This window comes from Nerophis ophidion, linkage group LG24, assembly GCF_033978795.1.
Source record: "Nerophis ophidion isolate RoL-2023_Sa linkage group LG24, RoL_Noph_v1.0, whole genome shotgun sequence".
NCBI lineage: Eukaryota > Metazoa > Chordata > Actinopteri > Syngnathiformes > Syngnathidae > Nerophis > Nerophis ophidion.
In genome coordinates this window covers 30,027,560-30,048,525 of record NC_084634.1, presented here as the reverse complement: position 1 = coordinate 30,048,525, position 20,966 = coordinate 30,027,560, and the positions used below count along the sequence as shown (strand labels likewise).

The following is a 20,966-nucleotide window of genomic DNA, read 5'->3' as shown; positions in this document are numbered from 1 at the left end:
GAAAACGAAAATAAATGTTGGGAAAGTACAGGTTTTTCTGCTTTGAGTGTAATTTTTTATTGTGCATATATTTCTCCAAATGTTCCCTATATATTTATATTTAACCATCTTTATTTGTAGAGTGGCTGTAAGGAAAGGGAACGCACTTTCGCCAGAGTGTGGTGAGTTGTGCGGGGCAGCAGGAGGAGCCACAAAACAGACCAAAACTTTTAGTTCGCTTCTTTTTTTGTTGTTGCATCCCCTTCCTTGACATCCATTTTTCAGGTTTTTTTTAATAAGCTACCCTCCCAAAACATGCAAGATAACAGCAGCACTTACAGGTTGATTGGGCGTTTTTTTTTTTGTTTTTTTAGCGGATGCAGATGTAATCAAGCGAGTCTGAAGATATGAAGAGCATTTTGCATACTTTCACTCTTGTTCCCCCCCCCCCCCCCCCCCCCCCAGACCACACGGGGAAGGAGGAGAGAGAGACAGAGGGAGAGAGAGAGAGGAGGAGTGCAAAGTTTGGATGAAGTTGTGTCCTGGTGGCCGCGCACAGTCGCAGAAAGCTGACCCGGGACAAACATGGCGCGGCTCCGGCTCTTGCTCCTCGCGGCGTTGCTATGGCAATGCGGCTGCGCGCAACAGAGAGGTGAGTGGCAGCCCAAAGATAAGCGAGTCCATTGGTGATTACGTAATTTTTAACTAATGCGCTAATTGGTCCAGCGGCCGCCGACAATATCAGCGCAAAACAGGAAGTGTTTTTTCGCACGCTTTGATGGCACATGTTTGTTTAATTGAGTAATTAGCTAATTAGTTGACAGCTGGCAACTTTTCTGAAGGAGACACGCAGGTAGGGGCTTGTGTTTTCACATTTGTTGAGTTGTTGATATCTCACGTCTTCAAAACAGTTGGATAACCCTGACCAATATAAAAATATGGCTTTAAAGAGGGGCTTCACGGTGGGAGAGGGGTTAGTGCCTCTGCCTCACAATACGAAGGTCCTGCAGTCCTGCGTTCAAATCCAGCCTCGGGATCTTCCTGTGTTGAGTTTGCATGTTCTCCCCGTGAATGCGTGGGTTCCCTCCGGGTACTCCGGCTTCCTCCCACTTCCAAAGACATGCACCTGGGGATAGGTTGATTGGCAACACTAAATTGGCCCTAGTGTGTGAATGTGAGTGTGAATGTTGTCTGTCTATCTGTGTTGGCCCTGCGATGAGGTGGCGACTTGTCCAGGGTGTACCCCGCCTTCCACCCGATTGTAGCTGAGATAGGCGCCAGCGCCCCCCGCTACCCCAAAAAGGGATTAAGCGGTAGAAAATGGATGGCTTTAAAGAGGCTTTTTTGCCCCCGACGAATTAGGGGTGGGCGATATTGCCTTTTTTTAATATCGTGATATTTTTTAGGCCAGATCGCGATATACAATATATAATATAATACGATATTTTGCCTTGGCCTTGAATGAACACTTGATACATATAATCACAGCAGTATGATGATTCTATGTGTCAACATTAAAACATTCTTCATACTGCATTAATATATGCTACTTTTAAACTTTCATACAGAAAAGGAAATCACAACTAAGTCAATTGACCAAAAGTGTATTTATTAAAGTTATTAAGCAACGGCACAAACATTCAAGTCATTTCCAAAACATAAAGTGCAAGATTGTCAGAGACATTTTAAGTGTCAAATAAAAATGAGCTGCATAATAGGAAATCAAATAGAGTTCGTCCTTCACTGTGTGGTATGTTAGTAAGGTTATGAAATTCTCTTCATTCTCCAGCGAGTGACTTTTCAAATGTTGCTACTTTTTATAGCAACGCTTGTACCGCATGCTTGACTTATTGTGGTTGTCTGTTCGACATATTCCCACTTGAAGCCGAACCATCGCCAGACGATGGAAACCCTGCTGTTTTTATTGGGAATTAAGGCTTCCTTTATTTGTTACCAGTTCCGCACCTTCTTTCTCTCGTACGGCTACGTTAGCAGCTAACGTAACCCTTTCTGCTACATATCTGGTCTTTGAGGGCGGACACGTATGTGACGTCTGTAAGAATGTGCGCCTGCTTGTCTGTGAGAAGGAAAGACAGGAAAGAGTGGGAAGAGCCTGAAGTGTACGCCCGCAGCTAAAAGCAACTGCGTGAGAACGTATACACGAATATTACGATATAGTCATTTTCTATATTACACATAGAGAAACCGGCGATATATCGTATATATCAATATATCACCCAGCCCTACGTCGTCATATATCGATATTATCATGCAGTTTTGAAGTGAATTATATTGATATAGCTCGTTTCTCTAGTGACTCAAAGCACTTTACATAGTGAAACCCAATATCTAAGTTACATTTAAACCAGTGTGGGTGGGCACCGGGAGCAGGTGGGTTAAAGGCCTACTGAAATGAGATTTTCTTATTTAAACGGGGATAGCAGGTCCAGGCCCTGCGATGAGGTGGCGACTTGTCCAGGGGGTACCCCGCCTTCCGCCCAATTGTAGCTGAGATAGGCGCCAACGCCCCCCGCGACCCCAAAAGGGAATAAGCGGTAGGAAATGGATGGATGGATGGATAGCAGGTCCATTCTATGTGTCATATTTGATCATTTCGTGATACTGCCATATTTTTGCTGAAAGGATTTAGTAGAGAACATCCACGATAAAGTTCGCAACATATGGTCGCTAATAAAAAAGTTTTGCCTTTACCGGAAGTATGTGCGCGTGACGTCACCGGTGTGAGGGCTCCTCACATTCTCACATTGTTTATAATGGGAGCCAACAGCAGTAAGAGCAATTCAGTCCGAGAAAGCAACAATTTCCCCATTAATTCGAGCGAGGATGAAAGATTCGTGGATGAGGATATTGATAGTGAAGGACTAGAAAAAAAATTAATAAAATAAAAAGCGACGGCTCCGGGTGGCGGCAGTGTGAGCGTTTCAGATGTAATTGGACATATTTACTAGGATAATTCTAGAAGATCCCTTATCTGCTTATTGTTTTAGAAGTGTTTAAGTGAGATTGTAAAGACATACCTCAAAGTCGAATGGCTACACCAGTGTCTCAGAGAGAAGCCGAGGAGCCAAGCTCACAGCTGCCTTTTTTGACATCTACTGCAGGAGGACGCATAATCCACTGATGTCTCCGGTAAAACATGTTCGCTTGACCACTGTGTTAAAGCTTCACAACAAACAAACACCGGCTGTGTCTCGGTGCTAAAGGCAGCTGCTATACACCGCTTTCCACCAACAGCATTCTTCTTTATAGTCTCCATTATTAATTGAACAAATTGCAAAAGATTCAGCAACACAGATGTCCAAATTACTGTGTAATTATGCGATGAAAAGAGACGACTTTTAGCCGTAAGTGGTGCTGAGCTAATATGTCCCCTCCAACCAATAACGTCACAAACACGCGTCATCATTCCGCAAAGTTTTCAACAAGAAACTCCGCGGGAAATTTAAAATTGTAATTTAGTAAACTAAACCGGCCGTATTGGCATGTGTTGCAATTTTAAGATTTCATCGTTGTATAAACTATCAGACTGCGTGGTCAGTAGTAGTGGGTTTCAGTAGACCTTTAAGTGTCTTGCCCAAGGACACAACGGTTACGGGACGGCGTGGCGCAGTGGTAGAGTGGCTGTGCGCAACCCGAAGGTCCCTGGTTCATTCCCCACCTAGTACCAACCTCGTCACATCCGTTGTGTCCTGAGCAAGACACTCCACCCTTGCTCCGGATGGGTGCTAGTTAGCACCTTGCATGACAGCTCCCTCCATCAGTGTGTAAATGTGTGCGTGAATGGGTAAATGTGGAAGTAGTGTCAAAGCGCTTTGAGTACCTTGAAGGTAGAAAAGTGCTGTACTGTACAACCCATTTAACGGTTAGTGACTATTTTGGCAGAAGTGGGGATCGAATCTGGAACCCTCAAGTTGCTGGCATGGCCACTCTACCAACCGAGTAATACCGCTCCAATACCCTTGTTGTGCTCAAAAAGTACAGCAAGGCACACTGAAATATTTACCTATTTTATTTTAAATTAAATAAATGGACACAAAAGGTGTATGTAAATGTTTTCAAAGGTTATTTAAATGAACCCATTATAGACAGACGAGTATATTTTATTTTTATTTATTTAATTCCAATTACAAAGGACTGTTTTCACTGCAGCTTGGTGGAAGAGGGGTTAGTGCGTCTGCCTCACAATACGAAGGTCCTGAGTAGTCAGGGTTCAATCCCGGGCTCGGGATCTTTCTGTGTGGAGTTTGCATGTCCTCCCTGTGAATGCGTGGGTTCCCTCCAGGTACGCCGGCTTCCTCCCACTTCCAAAGACACACCAAGCTGCAGTGAAAAACAGTCCTTTGTAATTGGAATTAAATAAATAAAAATAAAATATACTCTTGTCTGTCTATAATGGTTTCATGTAAATCACCTTTGGCCCTACTGTGTGAATGTGAGTGTGAATATTGTCTGTCCATCTGTGTTGGCCTTGCGATGAGGTGGCGACTTGTCCAGGGTGTACCCCGCCTTCCGCCCGATTGTAGCTGAGATAGGCACCAGATTATTTGTGTTGTAAGTAGTAACGTGTTGTTTATTCTTATAATTAGTTAGCCATTACTATGTCAAAGCAATGTTCATTTCTTTTTGTTCATTAACGTTAATCCTTGTGATCGATGGAGCTTCTACTCTCTTCTTGCTCACGCCGGTGGCTGTTAAGTTAAAAACTACTTTTCAGCCACCCTGCCGCAATACTACAGTAGCTTATTCCCCATGGGCTATGGAGAAAAGCACCTTCAAAAGGCGAGGGATAGCTCAACATTTGACACACCGAGCGAGCAGCAGACAAGCTATTGTTAGCTTCTGTGTTAAGTTGCTAACAGAAGTCAACATCATCCGAGGAGATTAGTGAGAAAGTCGCTACAAGGAGAGAGAGAGGTTCTCAAGCATATTGGTGTATGTTTAAATAAAGCTGTAGTCACTCGTCACTCGGGAGTTGAGAAGTCAAAGAGAGTGCCCTGTGCTTTCCCCGTCAGGTGCAGAGAAGAGCAAACGGCCGTAACAAAGGCACATCAAAATATACTGATATGGCATTGTCTCAACTACATACCACTTTCTAAAATACACCTGTATTAACTATTATACCGGTATACATCCAAGCCCTATCACCTGTTTTAAAGGATTTGATTGATTAATTGATTGATACTTTTATTAGTAGATTGCACAGTTCAGTACATATTCCGTACAATTGACCACTAAATGGTAACACCCGAATACGTTTTTTAACTTGTTTAAGTCGGGGTCCACGTTAATCAATTGTGCTGTCAACTAACAATGTTTCATCCTACTTCTGATTAAGATTTGTAAAAGTTTGATAACAGTATAAAATTTAATTTTGGTTTACAGATAAACCGGATAGCATTTCATCTCTAATCACATATTTCCAGGGGTTGGCCGTGCGTTTCCCACCTAGGTCTTCAGTGATGTGTTACTTAGTCCGATTTCAATGAATATCTCTCATAATACCATAATTAATGTCACCACATGACCACGGCTGGTGAAATACTATACAGAAACACACTTGCGCTCTGCTCTGCATTGAAACACTTCAATAGTGTACAAAGCAGGCTGTTTTTCGGCGCATTTAAAAATCAATAAACCCGCTTTAGAAATTAAAACATCTCTTACGTAGGAGTGTCAAAATGAAAATACATGTAAAAAATGTATCAAAGGTAAAAAAAATAAAGAAGTACAATATTTGTACTCACAATTTGTACCACTCGTAGTCTGTTCATTCGAGTGGAAGTGGCGGGCAAGCCATTCCTTCGCCGGAACAGATTAGATCGCTTCCGGGGTGGGCCAACCTCGTCTCACAAGATTTACTTTCCCTTTAAATATCTTTCTTGAAAATGGCCCTGCAAATGTATATCTGCCATCTATTTAACATTTTGCTATGCTCTTTTCGGGGTTAAAAAAGTGAGTACCTGTGATTTTTTTTCTTTTTCTGCTGGCTGGGTATGGCTCCGGTGCTACTTCCTGTTTTCGTAAATCACCACTCGTGATTGGATACTCAAGTTCGGAGTGACAAGTGAGTATCCGATCATAGTGTCGCAACCGTCTATCAACTGAACGCGCTCCGTTTGTTTACACTGCACAGACACCGCTAATGTTGATTCAGAAGGCCTCCGGTAGAATTCATACAGCTCTAGCAACAAGCTATCTGAATTGTGATTGGATAAAAGCTCAAACGTGAAAACAAGCAACACTGGAGCCTAATATGATATAAATAAACTATGATGAATACTTTTATATATTTATGGAAAGTAAATTAAAATTAAAATGAACTTTTATTAATTTCTGATCAGGATTTATGTTAGGCCAGCAGAGAAGGCGTTGATGGTTGTGATGGCACACCTCTGCACATTTATAGGCTGATAGTCACCTTTACTCCAATATGTGCTTTAACTATGACCAAAACATGAACATTCCAGTTGCAATCAATTTAATGCCATGAGAATATGACTAGAACTCAATTTTTTTGTCAGATTGAGACCTCAAGAAGAATGTTTATACTCAAAGTTATAGTTATGGCTTTCCAATAGTTCCATAGAGGGTTGTTAAGAGGTTGCTTCACCATTTGACATCCTGTGGGGTGTGACTGGAAATATTTCAAGCACCACAAATAAAGGAAAAAAACCTGCATTGAATTGTCACGCAGGAAGACCCCTCTGATGAATCTGAAACCAAATCAAATCAATTTGCTTGGTATCTTACCAATGGAGCCAAGTGAAAACGTATTTATGTCTTAGTTTTCGGTTGGTTGGGGGGAGACCGTTCTGCTCTCGCTTTGTGTCTGTGGAACTGTGAAATATCAGTTTGCGGCATGACACCGGTAACACTGGTGAACGGCACTAAAGTCTGCACAGATTATGACTGACTGGAGGAGAAATAAGGCCATCAACAGAGGTTTGAATATTCCCACAAAAAAGATGATTGTGTTTTATCATCTTAAGACAAGTCTAGTGATTGCCATGCTTTTTGCTGTCAGATAATGACTGTTCTTTAACTATCCTGCGCGTTTCTGCATAGTTTATTACTGTATGTGTGTCAATGAGAAAATGGCCTGATTACCTATTGTTTTTTTTCTTGTCTGGACTCATAAGACAAAAAATAAGAGATGAAATGTGGATTTTGGCAAGGGTATATTAGATAGTAGCTGTGTTCCCAATTAGTGGCTATAGTAGGCGGTAGGTAGGCGGCCTCTTCTGAAAGGAAAATCCCCTTTTTGTGGCACGTTCCCCCACTTACTGTTATGTCAGGCTGTCAAATGGCTCAACTTTAGTGTCCTTTTACACAAGTTTAGGTCCTAGACAGTGGTTTTCACTTATATTCTGTAAATATTTTGACCCTTTTATAAATGTAAAAATACTATTGAGAACTTTATGTATTTTTAAAAATCTAATCAAACCACAGTATTAGATGCTAGCCGCTGCAGTTGTTTTATATAAAAGTAACCTTTTTTGCAAAACCAACATATCTTACCTATTTGTACCTATACTTATGTTTGGCATCTGTGTAAGTCGCGAAAATGTGAAATAAAACCATTGATACATTGCAGAGATATTTTTCAAGCAGTCTTGCCTTCTTTCATACTCCTTCCAAACTAGCTATTGGGAATTTTCCCCATTAGTGATGTTTTGCCCAATTGTGACATAGTGGATATCTCCATACAGATGTTGCCAGTTAACTTTTTGTCTCGTTTTTCACTTTAAGCGTAAGTGAAGAATGCAACGACCTGAAAGGTCCAAAAGGGAAAGAGATGATTGACTATTATTTTCTCACAGATGCTACTTGGTGGTTGTTTGAACACACCGCAGTTAGTCCTGGTGCAGTCCCACTCCTTAATGCCTCAGTCACACGCAAGAATCTTAAAGGAGTGAAGCAAAATTACAGTTGTACCTATTGTAGGAAGAAATTTAGCCAAATTGCTCTACGCGAGTCTGCCATTTTAGTCCGCAATGTAGTCAAATAACACCCTCTTTTTTCGCTATGCTTTTTTTGTGGGGCAGAATGGCTCATACATGCACATGCGTCCGCCGCTGTTGCCATCTCTAATGCCAGTTAGCATGTAGTTTGAACTTATATCTGTCAGAAGTGCTAAAACTACAACATGGATGGCGTGGAGAAGACTGTCAAAATGGAGACACGGCGCATCCTTAAAGGCCTACTGAAATGAGATTTTCTTATTTAAACGGGGATAGCAGGTCCATTCTATGTGTTATACTTGATCATTTTGCGATATTGCCATATTTTTGCTGAAAGGATTTAGTAGAGAACATCGATGATAAAGTTCGCAACTTTTGGTCGCTAATAAAAGTCTTGCCTGTACCGGAAGTAGAAGCCGATGTGCACGTGACGTCACCGGTGTGAGGGCTCCTCACATCCTCACATTGATTACAATCATGGACACCAGCAGCGTGAGCGATTCAGACCGAGAAAGCGACAATTTCCCCATTAATTGGAGTGAGGATGAAAGATTTGTGGATGAGGATAGTGAGAGTGGAGGACTTGAAGAAAAAAAAAAAGACAGGGCAGTGGGAGCGATTCAGATGTTATTAGACACATTAACTAGGATAATTCTGGAAAATTCCTTATCTGCTTATTGTGTTACTAGTGTTTTAGTGAGATTATAAAGTCATACCTGAAAGTCGGAGGGGTGTGGTTACCGCCAGTGTCTCTGAGGGAAGCCATGGAGGAGCCAAGAAAGTCACAGCTGCAGGAAGAACGACACAAGCCCTGCTCATGTTCACGGTAAGAGCCGACTTATTACCACAATTTTCTCACCGAAACCTGCCGGTTGACATGTGGTAGAGAAACATGTTTGCTTGACAGCTCTGTTCCATATTAAAGCTTCACAACAAACAAAGAAACACCTGCTGTGTTTGTGTTGCTACAGCCGGCCGAAAAACACCGCTTTCCACCAACAGCATTCTTCTTTGTAGTATCCATTATTAATTGAACAAATTGCAGAAGATTCAGCAACACAGATGTCCAGAATACTGTGTAATTATGCGATTAAATTGGACGACTTTTAGCCGTGAAGGGTGTTGGGATAAAATGTCCGCTACAACCAATAACGTAACAATGAGCGTCATCATTCCGCAATCTTTTCAACAGGACACTTTGCGGGAAATTTAAAATTGTAATTTAGTTAACTAAACTGGCCGTATTGGCATGTGTTGCAATGTTAATATTTCATCATTGATATATAAACTATCAGACTGCGTTGTGGGTAGTAGTGGGTTTCAGTAGGCCTTTAAGAGACAGTCAAAAAGCGGCTTAAAAACGGTCCTTAAAACGTATACTATGATAAATTTTAAACAAAGAACCATCATTACATGTTATGTAGACCACATGGAAGTGACTTAAATGTGGTAGAAAAATCATAATATGACCCCTTTAAACAAGATTGTTCAGTTTGTGTGAAAACAACTGATTCACTGTGGTTTTTATATACTTGGCACTATAATGTTAAAACCTTTAAATTTGTTTGGTTCAATGATTTCAAGGCCAGATTTTTTTGGCATACAGCACAAATGAGTCTTTCCTCATTTCCCTAAACCCAAGGACTATGAATGGTACGCTTTCTCGTATTTACCGTAGTTTCCACAATATAAGCCGCTACTTTTTTTTCCCCACGCTTTGAACTCTGCAGTTTTGAATGTTGATATAACTAAATATAAGTAAATAAACATTTACAAAATATTTCTGTGTAAATATCTCATTTCACAACGTATTATTTTATTTTAAAATGTAGTGGGTTTTGCTTATATTCCGGTGCGCGTTATAGTCCGGAAAATATGGTACTGTCCTTATTCTGTTTATCATCACTTGTTTCCTTGCCTTTGACTCTTCCCCTTTCCTTTTACTGTAACTTCTCCACCTCCTTCTTCATCAGCTACAACCTGTATATGTCTTCTACTGGGTTGAACAGTAAGCCTGTTGATTAGTTTGAGCACTGCTACCACCTCGCTGGAGGATTGTGTATTGTTCAAGCATGAACAAAGACACTAATACCCCTCCAGGGCACCCCACCTTATACTATTGGAGAAGTAGTGCTCTACAATAACATGCATTAAAGGCAATATTGCACAGATAATCCAGGGCAGGGGTGCCCATTACGTCGATCGCGAGCTACCAGTCGACCGCGAGGGGTGTGTCAGTCGATCTCCAGCCAGGCTTTAAAAAAAATAGACCTAAAAATTAGTGATCATCAATCTTCACCAAGACGTCACTTAAATGACATTCACGGTACCGGAGGGTCTTGTGAGATGACGCTGGCTGCTGCAAGATCATTATTATGAAAATATGACCGAGAGGAAGGCGAGAAACACTTTTTATTTCAACAGACTCTCGCGCCGTACCTTCCGTCAAAACTCTAAAGGCCGACTGCACATTTCCTATCTTCACAATAAAAGCCCTTCTTCATGCTGCCTGCGCTAACTAAATACAGAGTCTCGGAAAACTGGCGTGCACAAGCGATCCCTCAGAAAGCTGACGTGCACATCACTTGTGCACGCCAGATTTCCGAGACTCTTATTTTGTTAGCGCAGGCAGCATGAAGCAGGGCTTTTACTGTGACGATTGGAAATGTGCAGTCGGCCTTTAGAGTTTTGACGGAAGGGACGGCGCGAAAGTCTGTTGAAATAAAAAGTGTTTCTCGCCTTCCTCTCTGTCATTTTTTCATAATAATGAACTGACAGCAGCCAGTGATATCTCACAAGACCCTCGGGTGCCATGAATGTCAATCAAGCAAGCTACGGAATTTGCCGCCAATGTTTTTCTTGTAAAGTGTATGGAAGCTGGATGAATTAGATGCCAAAAACCAACCACTTTCATGTGGTATTGTACAGAAAGGACAACTTTTTTTCTCCTCCATTTGAAAATGTGGGCGTTATCATCATTACTTTCTGATTCCAATCAATGCAAGTCATCAGAATCAGGTAATACACCAACTTATATTCTTGTCTTTGTGAAAGAAAGACCTCTATATGTGTTACACATGCTTGTATGATAATTAAACACATTTAACTTGTTTACAAAAATGTCTCTTTCATAAATAAATAAATATAAATGATATATGTACATGAGGTAGATCCCCTCAAGTTGGTCAATTGAAAAGTAGCTCGCCTGCAGAAAAAGTGTGGGCACCCCTGATCCAGGGATATAAAAGTCTGAAAAGGATAATAGCAGACCATCCTCAAAAAACTAAAACATTTGGGACTTTGAATGGGGACACCCATCACTCAGGGCACGATGAGAAATGGGGACACACATGACAAAATGGCCGTATTGTGTTCCCACGCTCTTGAAGATTGCAATCTGAACTGTTCCAAGGAATGTACGACCAATTTTGAATCTGTTCGTACAATCTTTTTTACTGAGAAATTAGGGGAAGTGGGTGTGGAGTTATGAGGCAGATGGTGAGAAATCACAGCTGATAAATGTTGGATGGAACTGGTTGATGGAATGTTCCGAAAAGAAAGGTCAATGCGTGGTGTAGTTTCTGATGCAGTCTTTTAGAAGTCTTTTTTTTCTAAAGATTCAAGTACATTGAAGAACTCGCCTGTCATACCGTAGTTGACCTAATGTTTTAGATATAGTTCAAAGGTAAACATCATATTGAATATTTGCTTAAGGACCATGTACAATATGTAAAACCATTTTTCAATAGGAAGAGTAACTCTGCTCTGATTTAATGTCTGCTATTGTCTTGACTTGTGCATAATTTGCCTTAATGGTAGAAAATGGATGGATGGGTACTACACAACTTTAATCCGTTGATTTTTTTTGGAACATTGAAAATAATCGACTTAAGTAACATTTTGGCATTTTGGAACCTGCCTCTACTATGGAAGCAAGCTTAGTTTCTTATCCAAGGTGTCACAAGGTTTATGATCGGTGCGTACCACGGCGGGAAATGTCGATGCATCATGATTGAATCGATACTTTTTTTTGAAGTTTAGAAAACAATTATTTTGAATGAGACTTTAGAGCCAACAATAGCCAAAAATACTTGCCTTAGTGCCGTGGTTGGCAACCTGTGGCTCTTTAGCGCCGCCCTAGTAGCTCCATGGAGCTTTTTCAAAACATTTATGAAAATGAAAAACGATGGAATTTTTATTTTTGTCTTAATAAGGTTTCTGTAGGAGGACAAACATAATAACCTGACTCTCGCCAGATCCTTGTAGTTTGCTGAGATCCACACAAAGATCTGGGATCGAAGGCAATGCAAACTCCTTCAAGATAGTAAAAAATAAGGAACAAATCAGGATCGTCGGGCGGGATTTAATAGATGTGACGTAGCGCCGAAGCGACTGATTCAAACAACAATGGCGGCACGCAGCGAGTAGTCGTGTGCTGACATTGATTCTGCTACTGCAACTGTTTTGTCAAATCTATTGACTATTAATCATTTAAAAGATGAGCAGAGTAAGGTTTTGAAGGCATTAATTGGTGGTGAGGATGTTTTGGCTCTTCTACCTACTCGGTGGCCTAGTGCAGTGCTTCACAATCTTTTTTCATTCAAGTACCCCCTGATCAGAGCAAAGAATTTTTGATTGAAAAAAAGAGATAAAGAAGTAAAATGAATGAATGGTTTATTTGAGCCATGCAAACAAAACAAGAGAATGACATAAAATACAAAAGAAATATATAGATACATTATTTTTACACCTACATTGAAAACATTACATGTGACGAATCTTCTGTAGATGTCAAGATTGGCTCAAAAGGGAGTGGGAAGAAGTAAACTTATTAGGTCCCACCCCTATACATATACAATATATAATACAATAATATATACAATATAATTCAATTCAGTGGTTGCTGCTATATATTGTCAATATATAATACATTTAAATTCACACACACTTACATATATACATATGTACACACACATATATACACACACATATATACAATTTATATATATTTACATATATATATATATATATATATACATATATATACATACATATACACACATGCATATACCCAAAATACACACATATCCATCACACACACACACACACACACACACACACACACACACACACACACACACACACACCTATATAAATACTATATATATATAATAGTATATATAATATACACTTTTGTCTAAACATTATTAACAGTTTATGGCGCCTATGGGAACAAGCTTTCATTTTGACTGTGATATTAGTGGTTAAAAGTGGATCTGTGGCTGTGGAGCTACTGCCCCTGATCAACAGGACCTGAGGACCACTCTTGCTATGTGTCCTATGGCTGTGCATTAAAAGAGACGAGAGGAGCCCCCTGCCAGAGGAGTTATCCACGAACATAAGATCCTCCACTCGCCTGCCCTGTACTCCAGATAGTGTACCCAAATCCCTTTTCTTAGTTTCCATCGGCACCAATTCTTTAGTCAGAATTCATATTTGTTTTTACATTTGCAGAAAATTAGTATTACTCAAATTGCATATAGGATTGTTTGTGTACACACACACACATGCACACACACACACACACAAACACACACACAATTCAATGTATTCCTCTCATTAATACTAATTCATATAGTTTAACTAGTTGGGTGATGTCATAGAAGTAATAATAATAATGATAATATCAACAATGACTAAACAATAATAATATCGATAATGATAACAATAATAATAACAATATGAACAATAGCAATAGCAATGAAAATAAATGATGACAATAATACATATAAAATAATGAAAATGATGATGATGATGATGATAACAACAATAATAATAATAATAACAATAATCATTAATAGCCAGTGATGGAGTTTAACACTTAGGCATCCATGTTCACATTCATATACATTTCCCATACCATTTTTTTGTATCTTGTTTTGAACTGATGGACATTTGAACATTGCTTGAGCCCTACATCCAATCCGTTCCAAAGTTTCACTCCACGCACAGACACACACAAACCTTTCCTGGTAGTTCTTACTGTTGGAATAGTAAAGATACTACAGCCCCTTAGATTATGAACTCCTTCTCTGTGTTTAAAATGTTTTTGAATATTGGCAGGTAGAACCTTTTTGTTTGCTTTAAATAGTAATTGAGCTGTATTAAAATCAACTAGATCAGGCAGTTTTAATAATTTAGTTTGTAAAAATAAAATATTTGTGTGGTCACAATATCCCTCCTTGTGTAGAATTCTTATTGCACGTTTTTGGAGTGTAACCAGGGGATGTAGTGAAGTTTTGTAGTTGTTGCCCCATATTTCTATGCAGTAATTTAGATATGGTAAGACCAATGAACAATATAATCAATGCAGAGCTGTGTAATTTAAGAAGAATGTGGATTTATTGATAATAGAGGTGGTTTTGGAGATTTTGCTTTGTATATGTCTTATGTGTGGTTTCCAGCTTAATTTATTATCAATAGTGACTCCTAAGAATTTAATTTCTGACACCGTTTCTAGAATCACGCCATCTATATTTATTGCTGGTCCTGGATTGGAATAGCCGAATAACATAACTTTTGTTTTCTTTAAATTAAGGGATAATTTGTTTATATCTAACCATGTTTTTAAATTTGCAAGTTCATTATTTAGAGTGGATACAAAATGTGTATAATTATCATTAGAATAGAAAATATTAGTGTCGTCTGCGAATATGACTAATTTTAATACATTTGATACTGTAAATATGTCATTAATATATAAGTTAAATAACTTGGGACCAAGAACGGATCCCTGTGGAACCCCACAAGCAATGCCCGGATGTAAACTCGCCCATCTTCACAAACTGCTGTCTTTGTGTTAAATAGCTCCTTATCCAAGTCAAAGCTACTCCCCTTATTCCATATCTGTATAATTTTTTCAGTAATATTTGATGATTAATGGTGTCAAATGCTTTACTCAGATCCATGTAAATTCCAGCTGCATATTTCTTACTATCTAAGCTATTGGTTATCTCTTCTACTGCATCAATTATTGCCATAGATGTTGACCTTGCTGTCCTAAAACCGTATTGACTTTCATTAATTATCTTATGTTTATCTATAAATTTCTCTAATCTAGTGTTATATAATTTCTCTAAGATTTTGGAAAACTGCGGGAGCAAAGAGACAGGTCGGTAGTTTGTGAAGATGTGTTTGTTCCCATTTTTATATATTGGTATTACCTTTGCCATTTTCATTTTATTAGGAAATTGTCCTGTTTGGAAGGACAGGTTAAATATATAAGTTAGTGGTTTGGTGATGGAATGTATGTTTTTTTTTTCACAAGTGTCATATCTATGTCAAAACAATCAGTAGATGTTTTATTTTTGCAATTATTAACAACATCTATTATTTCCTCTTCAGTTACTACCAACAGAACATACTCATTGGATTCATTTCAATCAGTGACTCCATTTCATTGCTGCTATAATCAGGGATCTTGGCTGCCAATTGTGATCCGACATTTACAAAGAAACTGTTAAAACTCTCCACAACATTATTCATATTATTATTATCTTGGTTGTTATCAGTGAAATAGCTAGGATACAAGTTATTTTTTGATTTGCCTTTAATTATAGTGTTAAGTATTCCCCACACCTCCTTTGTGTTGTTCTTATTCCTATGTAATAGATTGCTATAATATAATTTCTTACTAGTCCTTAGTATATCAGTCAATTTATTTTTATATGTTTTATATCTATGTTCAGAGTCTTCAATCAGTTTCTTTGTATATTCATTTAATTTGATGAATTGTCTATATAATGTGTTTTTCTTTTTACAAGCGTTTTGTAAACCCTTGGTTAACCATGGGCACTTTAAAGTTTTGTTGTTGTTTCTAATTTGTTTTATTGGACATTTTTGGTTATATATTGAATTAAATATATCTATAAATGATTCAAAGGCACTATCCACATCCTTTTTATTGTACACGGAATCCCAGTTTTGCATTGTTAGGTCCTGATTTAATAGATTGAAAAAGTCTTCTGTTCTAACTCGTTTAAGTATATTTTTTCTGTGAATTCAGGTCTGTACTGGTCTCATCATTATACACTGTGAATACAGGCAGATGATCGGTTTTGTCACAGACCATTACTCCACTGATGTTTGAAGACTGCATATTATTTGTGAAGATGTTATCGATGAGGGTTGCACTGTGCAATGTTATTCTAGTCGGTCTTGTAATGGTTGGGTATAAACTCATACTGTGCATCTTGTTAATATAGTTTTCTGTTGCTATGTGGTTATTTGGATTCATGAGATCAATATTATAATCCCCACAAATAGATATTGTTTTATTAACTATTTCTGATAAAGTTTTTTCAGCCCACTCAGTAAATAGTTCCACATTTGAACCTGGTGACCTGTATATACAGCTAACTATGATATGTTTCTTCCTTTCATTAATGATTTCTATTGATAAGCATTCAGCTATATCATTTACTGATACAGTCATGTCTTCTAATATTTTGTATTTATATTTCTTGTGAACGTACATAGCGGCGACTCCACCCATTTTATTTGTTCTGTTAACATAGTTTAAATTATAATCCTTTATCTCAAAATCAATGCCTTTTGCTTCATTAAACCATGTTTCGGATATAGCAATTATGCTAAATGGATTCACAAAATGTTGTAAGTAGTCTTGAATTGCACTGGAATTTGCATACATGCTTCTACTGTTAAAATGGATGACTGAAAATGTGCCTTTTGATTTTATTGAGTTATTATATTCCTTTTCTGAATAGTATTTGCAGTTAATGGAGTCAGATGATGGAAACATATTATCTGGATCGAGATGATATTCCAAGTCTAATGAATTGTGATTAGTATACTCAGATAATTTTAGTTAAAAAATCTTGGAATCTAGAATCCTTTGTTAAATTGTTGTCTGTAATATCAGAGGACTGATTGTATGCCATTGAATGAACTTGTTAATGTACTTTTTAACTCTCCTTGTCCCACTAATTCACATATTTATTCATATTTCTTCAGTTCCTGTATGTCTCTAACAACCAGCACTTTTGCTTGTTCAGGCCGTTCAGTTTTATGAATATTTTACAGTTTGTGACCCAAGTATTCTGTATTTTGTTTTGTTTCCTTAAGTGCCTGGCTTTTTTTGCAATATCTGCATTCCTTTTGATCAGGTGATCATTCAAATATACGTTGGTGCCTTTTAGCTTTCTCCCTTGTTTCATTAGTTCAGTCTTTCTTTTCCTGTTGACGAACCTCAGGATGACAGCAGGCATGACGTCCCTCTTCGCAGGCAGAGGATGACACGCTTCGATTGAGTTCTTGTCCAGATGAATGTCTCTGGAAGCCAGAAAGTCCACAACCTGCTCCTCCACCGAGCCAGCCTCCGGGTCCCCAGATGCACTCTCGCTCCCCGCAGCATGTGCATATGAGCGGGGTTTAACTTTTAGCCCCGTCACAATCACATCATTCAGTCTAGAATACTGCTCCAGATCTTCCACTTTCCTCTCCAACTCGCCAATCTTCTTATCCCTCTCCTGGATGCACATACGGAGCTCCGTCACTTCATCCACAAGTTTAAGAATTATATCCTGTTTAATCCGTATGTCATTTACGTCTTGTGAAAGAAATTGAAGTGACTTTTTAATGTTCTCGTTTTCCTCCGCCGCTGGGGTTCTCTTCGGTCCCATGACGACGAGCCCTTAAGACCCCACAGTCTGGTCAAAGATGATATTTAGCTGCTCAGCGATGTGTTGGTAACTTCTGCGTCTTTGTTAGCAGCTAACAACTAAGCTAACTAGCGAGCTAAGCTAAGTCAGCACGAAACGCGGCGAAATGCTTCTCACGCACCGTGACAATCTTATCCCTAAATAAAGACTCAAAGATGTATTTATACGACGTGAATATTTCAACATTGTGAGGCACATGTACTAACCCCTGTTCCACCGTGCTGCATATGGTTAGGAAACATCGTCTCAGGAGTACAGCACTATGTCGTCAGTTTCTGATTTATTAAATTGTATAACAGTGCAAAATATTGCTCATTTGTAGTGGTCTTTCTTGAAGTATTTGGGGAAAAAAGATATAAAAATAACTAAAAACTTGTTGAAAAATAAACAAGTGATTTTATTATAAATAAAGATTTCTACACATACAAGTAATCATCAACTTAAAGTGCCCTCTTTGGGGATTGTAATAGAGATCCATCTGGATTCATGAACTTAATTCTAAACATTTCTTCACAAAAAAAGAAATCTATAATATCAATATTTATGGAATATGTCCACAAAAAATCTAGCTGTCAACACTGAATGTTGCATTGTTGCATTTATTTTCACAGTTTATGAACTTATATTTTGTTCAGGTATTATTCAATAAATATATTTATAAAGAATTTTTGAATTGCTTTTTTTTTAGAATATTTTAAAAAAATCTCACGTACCCCTTGGCATACCTTCAAGTACCCCCAGGGGTACGTGTACCCCCATTTGAGAACCACTGGCCTAGTGGTTAGAGTGTACGGCCTGAGATTGGTAGGTTGTGAGTTCAAACCCCGGCGGAGTCATACCAAAGACTATAAAAAATGGACCCATTGCCTCACTGCTTGACACTCAGCATCAAGGGATGGAATTGGGGGTTAAATTACCAAAAATGATTCCCCGGCGTCACCACCGCTGCTGCTCTCTGCTCCCCTCACCTCTCATGAGGTGATCAAGGGTCAAATGGCGGGGAATAATTACGCTGCACCTCCTATGTGTGTGACAATCATTGGTACTTTAACTTGAAGCTAATATAGACACATCAAGTGTTGCCTTCATTATAAAACTTATATACAGTGTTAAATTTTTTGTGGCTCCAGACAGATGAGTTTTTTTGTATTTTTGGTCCAATATGGCTCTTTCAACATTTTTGGTTGGTGACCCCTGTCTTGGTATAATTTATGTGGGGTACACAAACAAGACAACAGAGTTGTTTCTGTCCCGATTTTCCCCCTTTTGACCAAAGAGTGCAAACTCCCGGTTGTCTTATACATATAAGATTGTCCTGTGGTCCAACCGTCTAAGGGTGTGTTAGGATTGAATTTGTCCGGCTAATCGGCTCCAAAACGGGTCGGGGCCGACAATCCGACCAAAACTTGTCATGTCTACGGGGAGTCTTCGCAGTGTGAATTGTGACGTTTTACCAAAAGTAGCCAATCAAGAAGGGAGCTTACTGAGCTAGGACTAAGGAAGCTAGCGTAAACAATCTCTCAAGATAAACTGAGTTGACACAATTAACCGTCGTAGCAGTAAGGCTACTATGCCAATAAAAGAAGCCATTACCTTAATTGAAAAAAAAAATCTCACCTCCAGCTCGCTCAGAAGATTATAAAGTCTGTTCACGTGGTCGCAACTATTTTTAGCCAGTCTTTTTCTTTTTTGGAGTATGGTATTTTCTCTCAGTAACAGTCCCAAGAACACCATCATTCATTCCTCTTCTATGTTGCCTGTTTTTGTGTTTTTAAGTCACTGCTATGGTGGTTGCTTTGTATCTTCTTCCATTTTAGACCACAGTTTTCTACTTACATCAGACATGATAGTTGGACACAATCGTTATGTGTTTGGTGGGCCGCGCTGACATGTCGTAGGAAAGATCACAACGGCTCAATGCCTGATTTTTGTGTGTAACAGATAAAAAAAAAAAAATCACTTAATATTTAGAAAATCTTTGTGTACCAGCTTTAACTGAAGCTACTATTTGCAATGCTACTACCAATTTAAAAAGGCTCTATTCAAAGCAGTTACTAATGCAAATTCAACCTAGGTGTACTAGGTGTGCAAGTTCACCGGAGGCATCATAGTGAATAGAACGTGAATCTTGTGTTTGTGTGTGTTTAGGCCATTAGAGAAATCAATGTTTTCATGAGATGAACCCATCTAAGTGTTATGTTTCTGAAACATGTTGATCCCAGTCTGCTTTGTTAATGCAAAAAGCCGCCGCGATTAGCTGGTTTGATAGAACGCACCACTGGGAAATCTGTCAAACTTTCTGAACTTGGAAAGCCCAACTTATTGCAATTAAAAGTTTTCTTACAAATAAGAGATTTGGAAAAAGAGGGAGGCATGGAATGACCTGCTAAAGAATATTTATGTATCACTGGAAATTGCTTTAAGACTGCAAGGGGAGCTCAGCTTCCCCTAAAATGTAAAAAAAACAAGTGGTAAAATAAGTACTTTTGTGTTTACATTTCATTGACTAAATAAGCGCTCGAATGCGTTTAGCTTTTGTTCAGAATCAGTTACTTTTCACAGGCCACTGGCAAGACTTTCTTCTTTCAATGTGGTGGTGTTACAGCACGTTAAACCGTGTTGAAGCTTAGCATTCAAACACTTCAATGGGGAAAATCATGAAGTGGGTTGTTCCATTGAGGGAAAACTAGAAAGCCATTGGATAAATGCTCGTTTTTCTGACACCCATCCAAAACTGAGCGTCTTTGAGGGTCTATAGGACAGTGGGCTGGCGTCAGCCGGCCTGGACACTGGGCTTCTGCACGATGATTGGATGATCTGTCTGAGCCGAAAAGTCTTTTTGATCAATAGCAAAAAGAGCGAATCAGCGACTTTAAAATATGAACAACCACCGGACCATTTTCAAGTCAAATTCCATCGTTCTAAACTGATTTGCAGACTTTTCCAATGCTGGTAGTAACGTATTCTTTGTTAAAACGACAAGCGAGTATACAACAGGGTCTTACATCATTTTTTCCCCTCCTTGAAATACCAGCATCCACCAGTGTTAGAGTAATCAAAGTAATGTAGTTATGTTCATACTTTAATTTATTGATCACATTAGTCAATTTAAAAAGTGTCTGAGAAATTTAAAAGCAAGAACATGTTCTAGACATTGGTCGGTTTTGTTACTTGTAATTATAGTTATCCCTAGAACTGAACTGGGTCAAGAGATCTGTTTTTATCCTTTTAGTCAGTTTTGGGCCATGAAGGGTTCTTTGTTGGG

General features: G+C 38.8%; 1 protein-coding gene across 6 annotated transcripts in view; it reads left to right on the top strand.

Annotated features, from left to right (window-relative positions):
• The first annotated feature begins 487 nt into the window (after positions 1-487).
• lama2 (laminin, alpha 2) overlaps positions 488-20,966 on the top strand; it is a 522,186-nt gene continuing 501,707 nt past the window's right edge. For all 6 annotated transcript variants that reach the window (XM_061886159.1, XM_061886158.1, XM_061886155.1 and 3 more), the window contains exon 1: positions 488-631. In XM_061886159.1, coding sequence (XP_061742143.1) covers positions 565-631 — 67 coding nt within the window. In that variant the 5' untranslated portion in view covers positions 488-564. The remainder of the gene's footprint in view (positions 632-20,966) is intronic.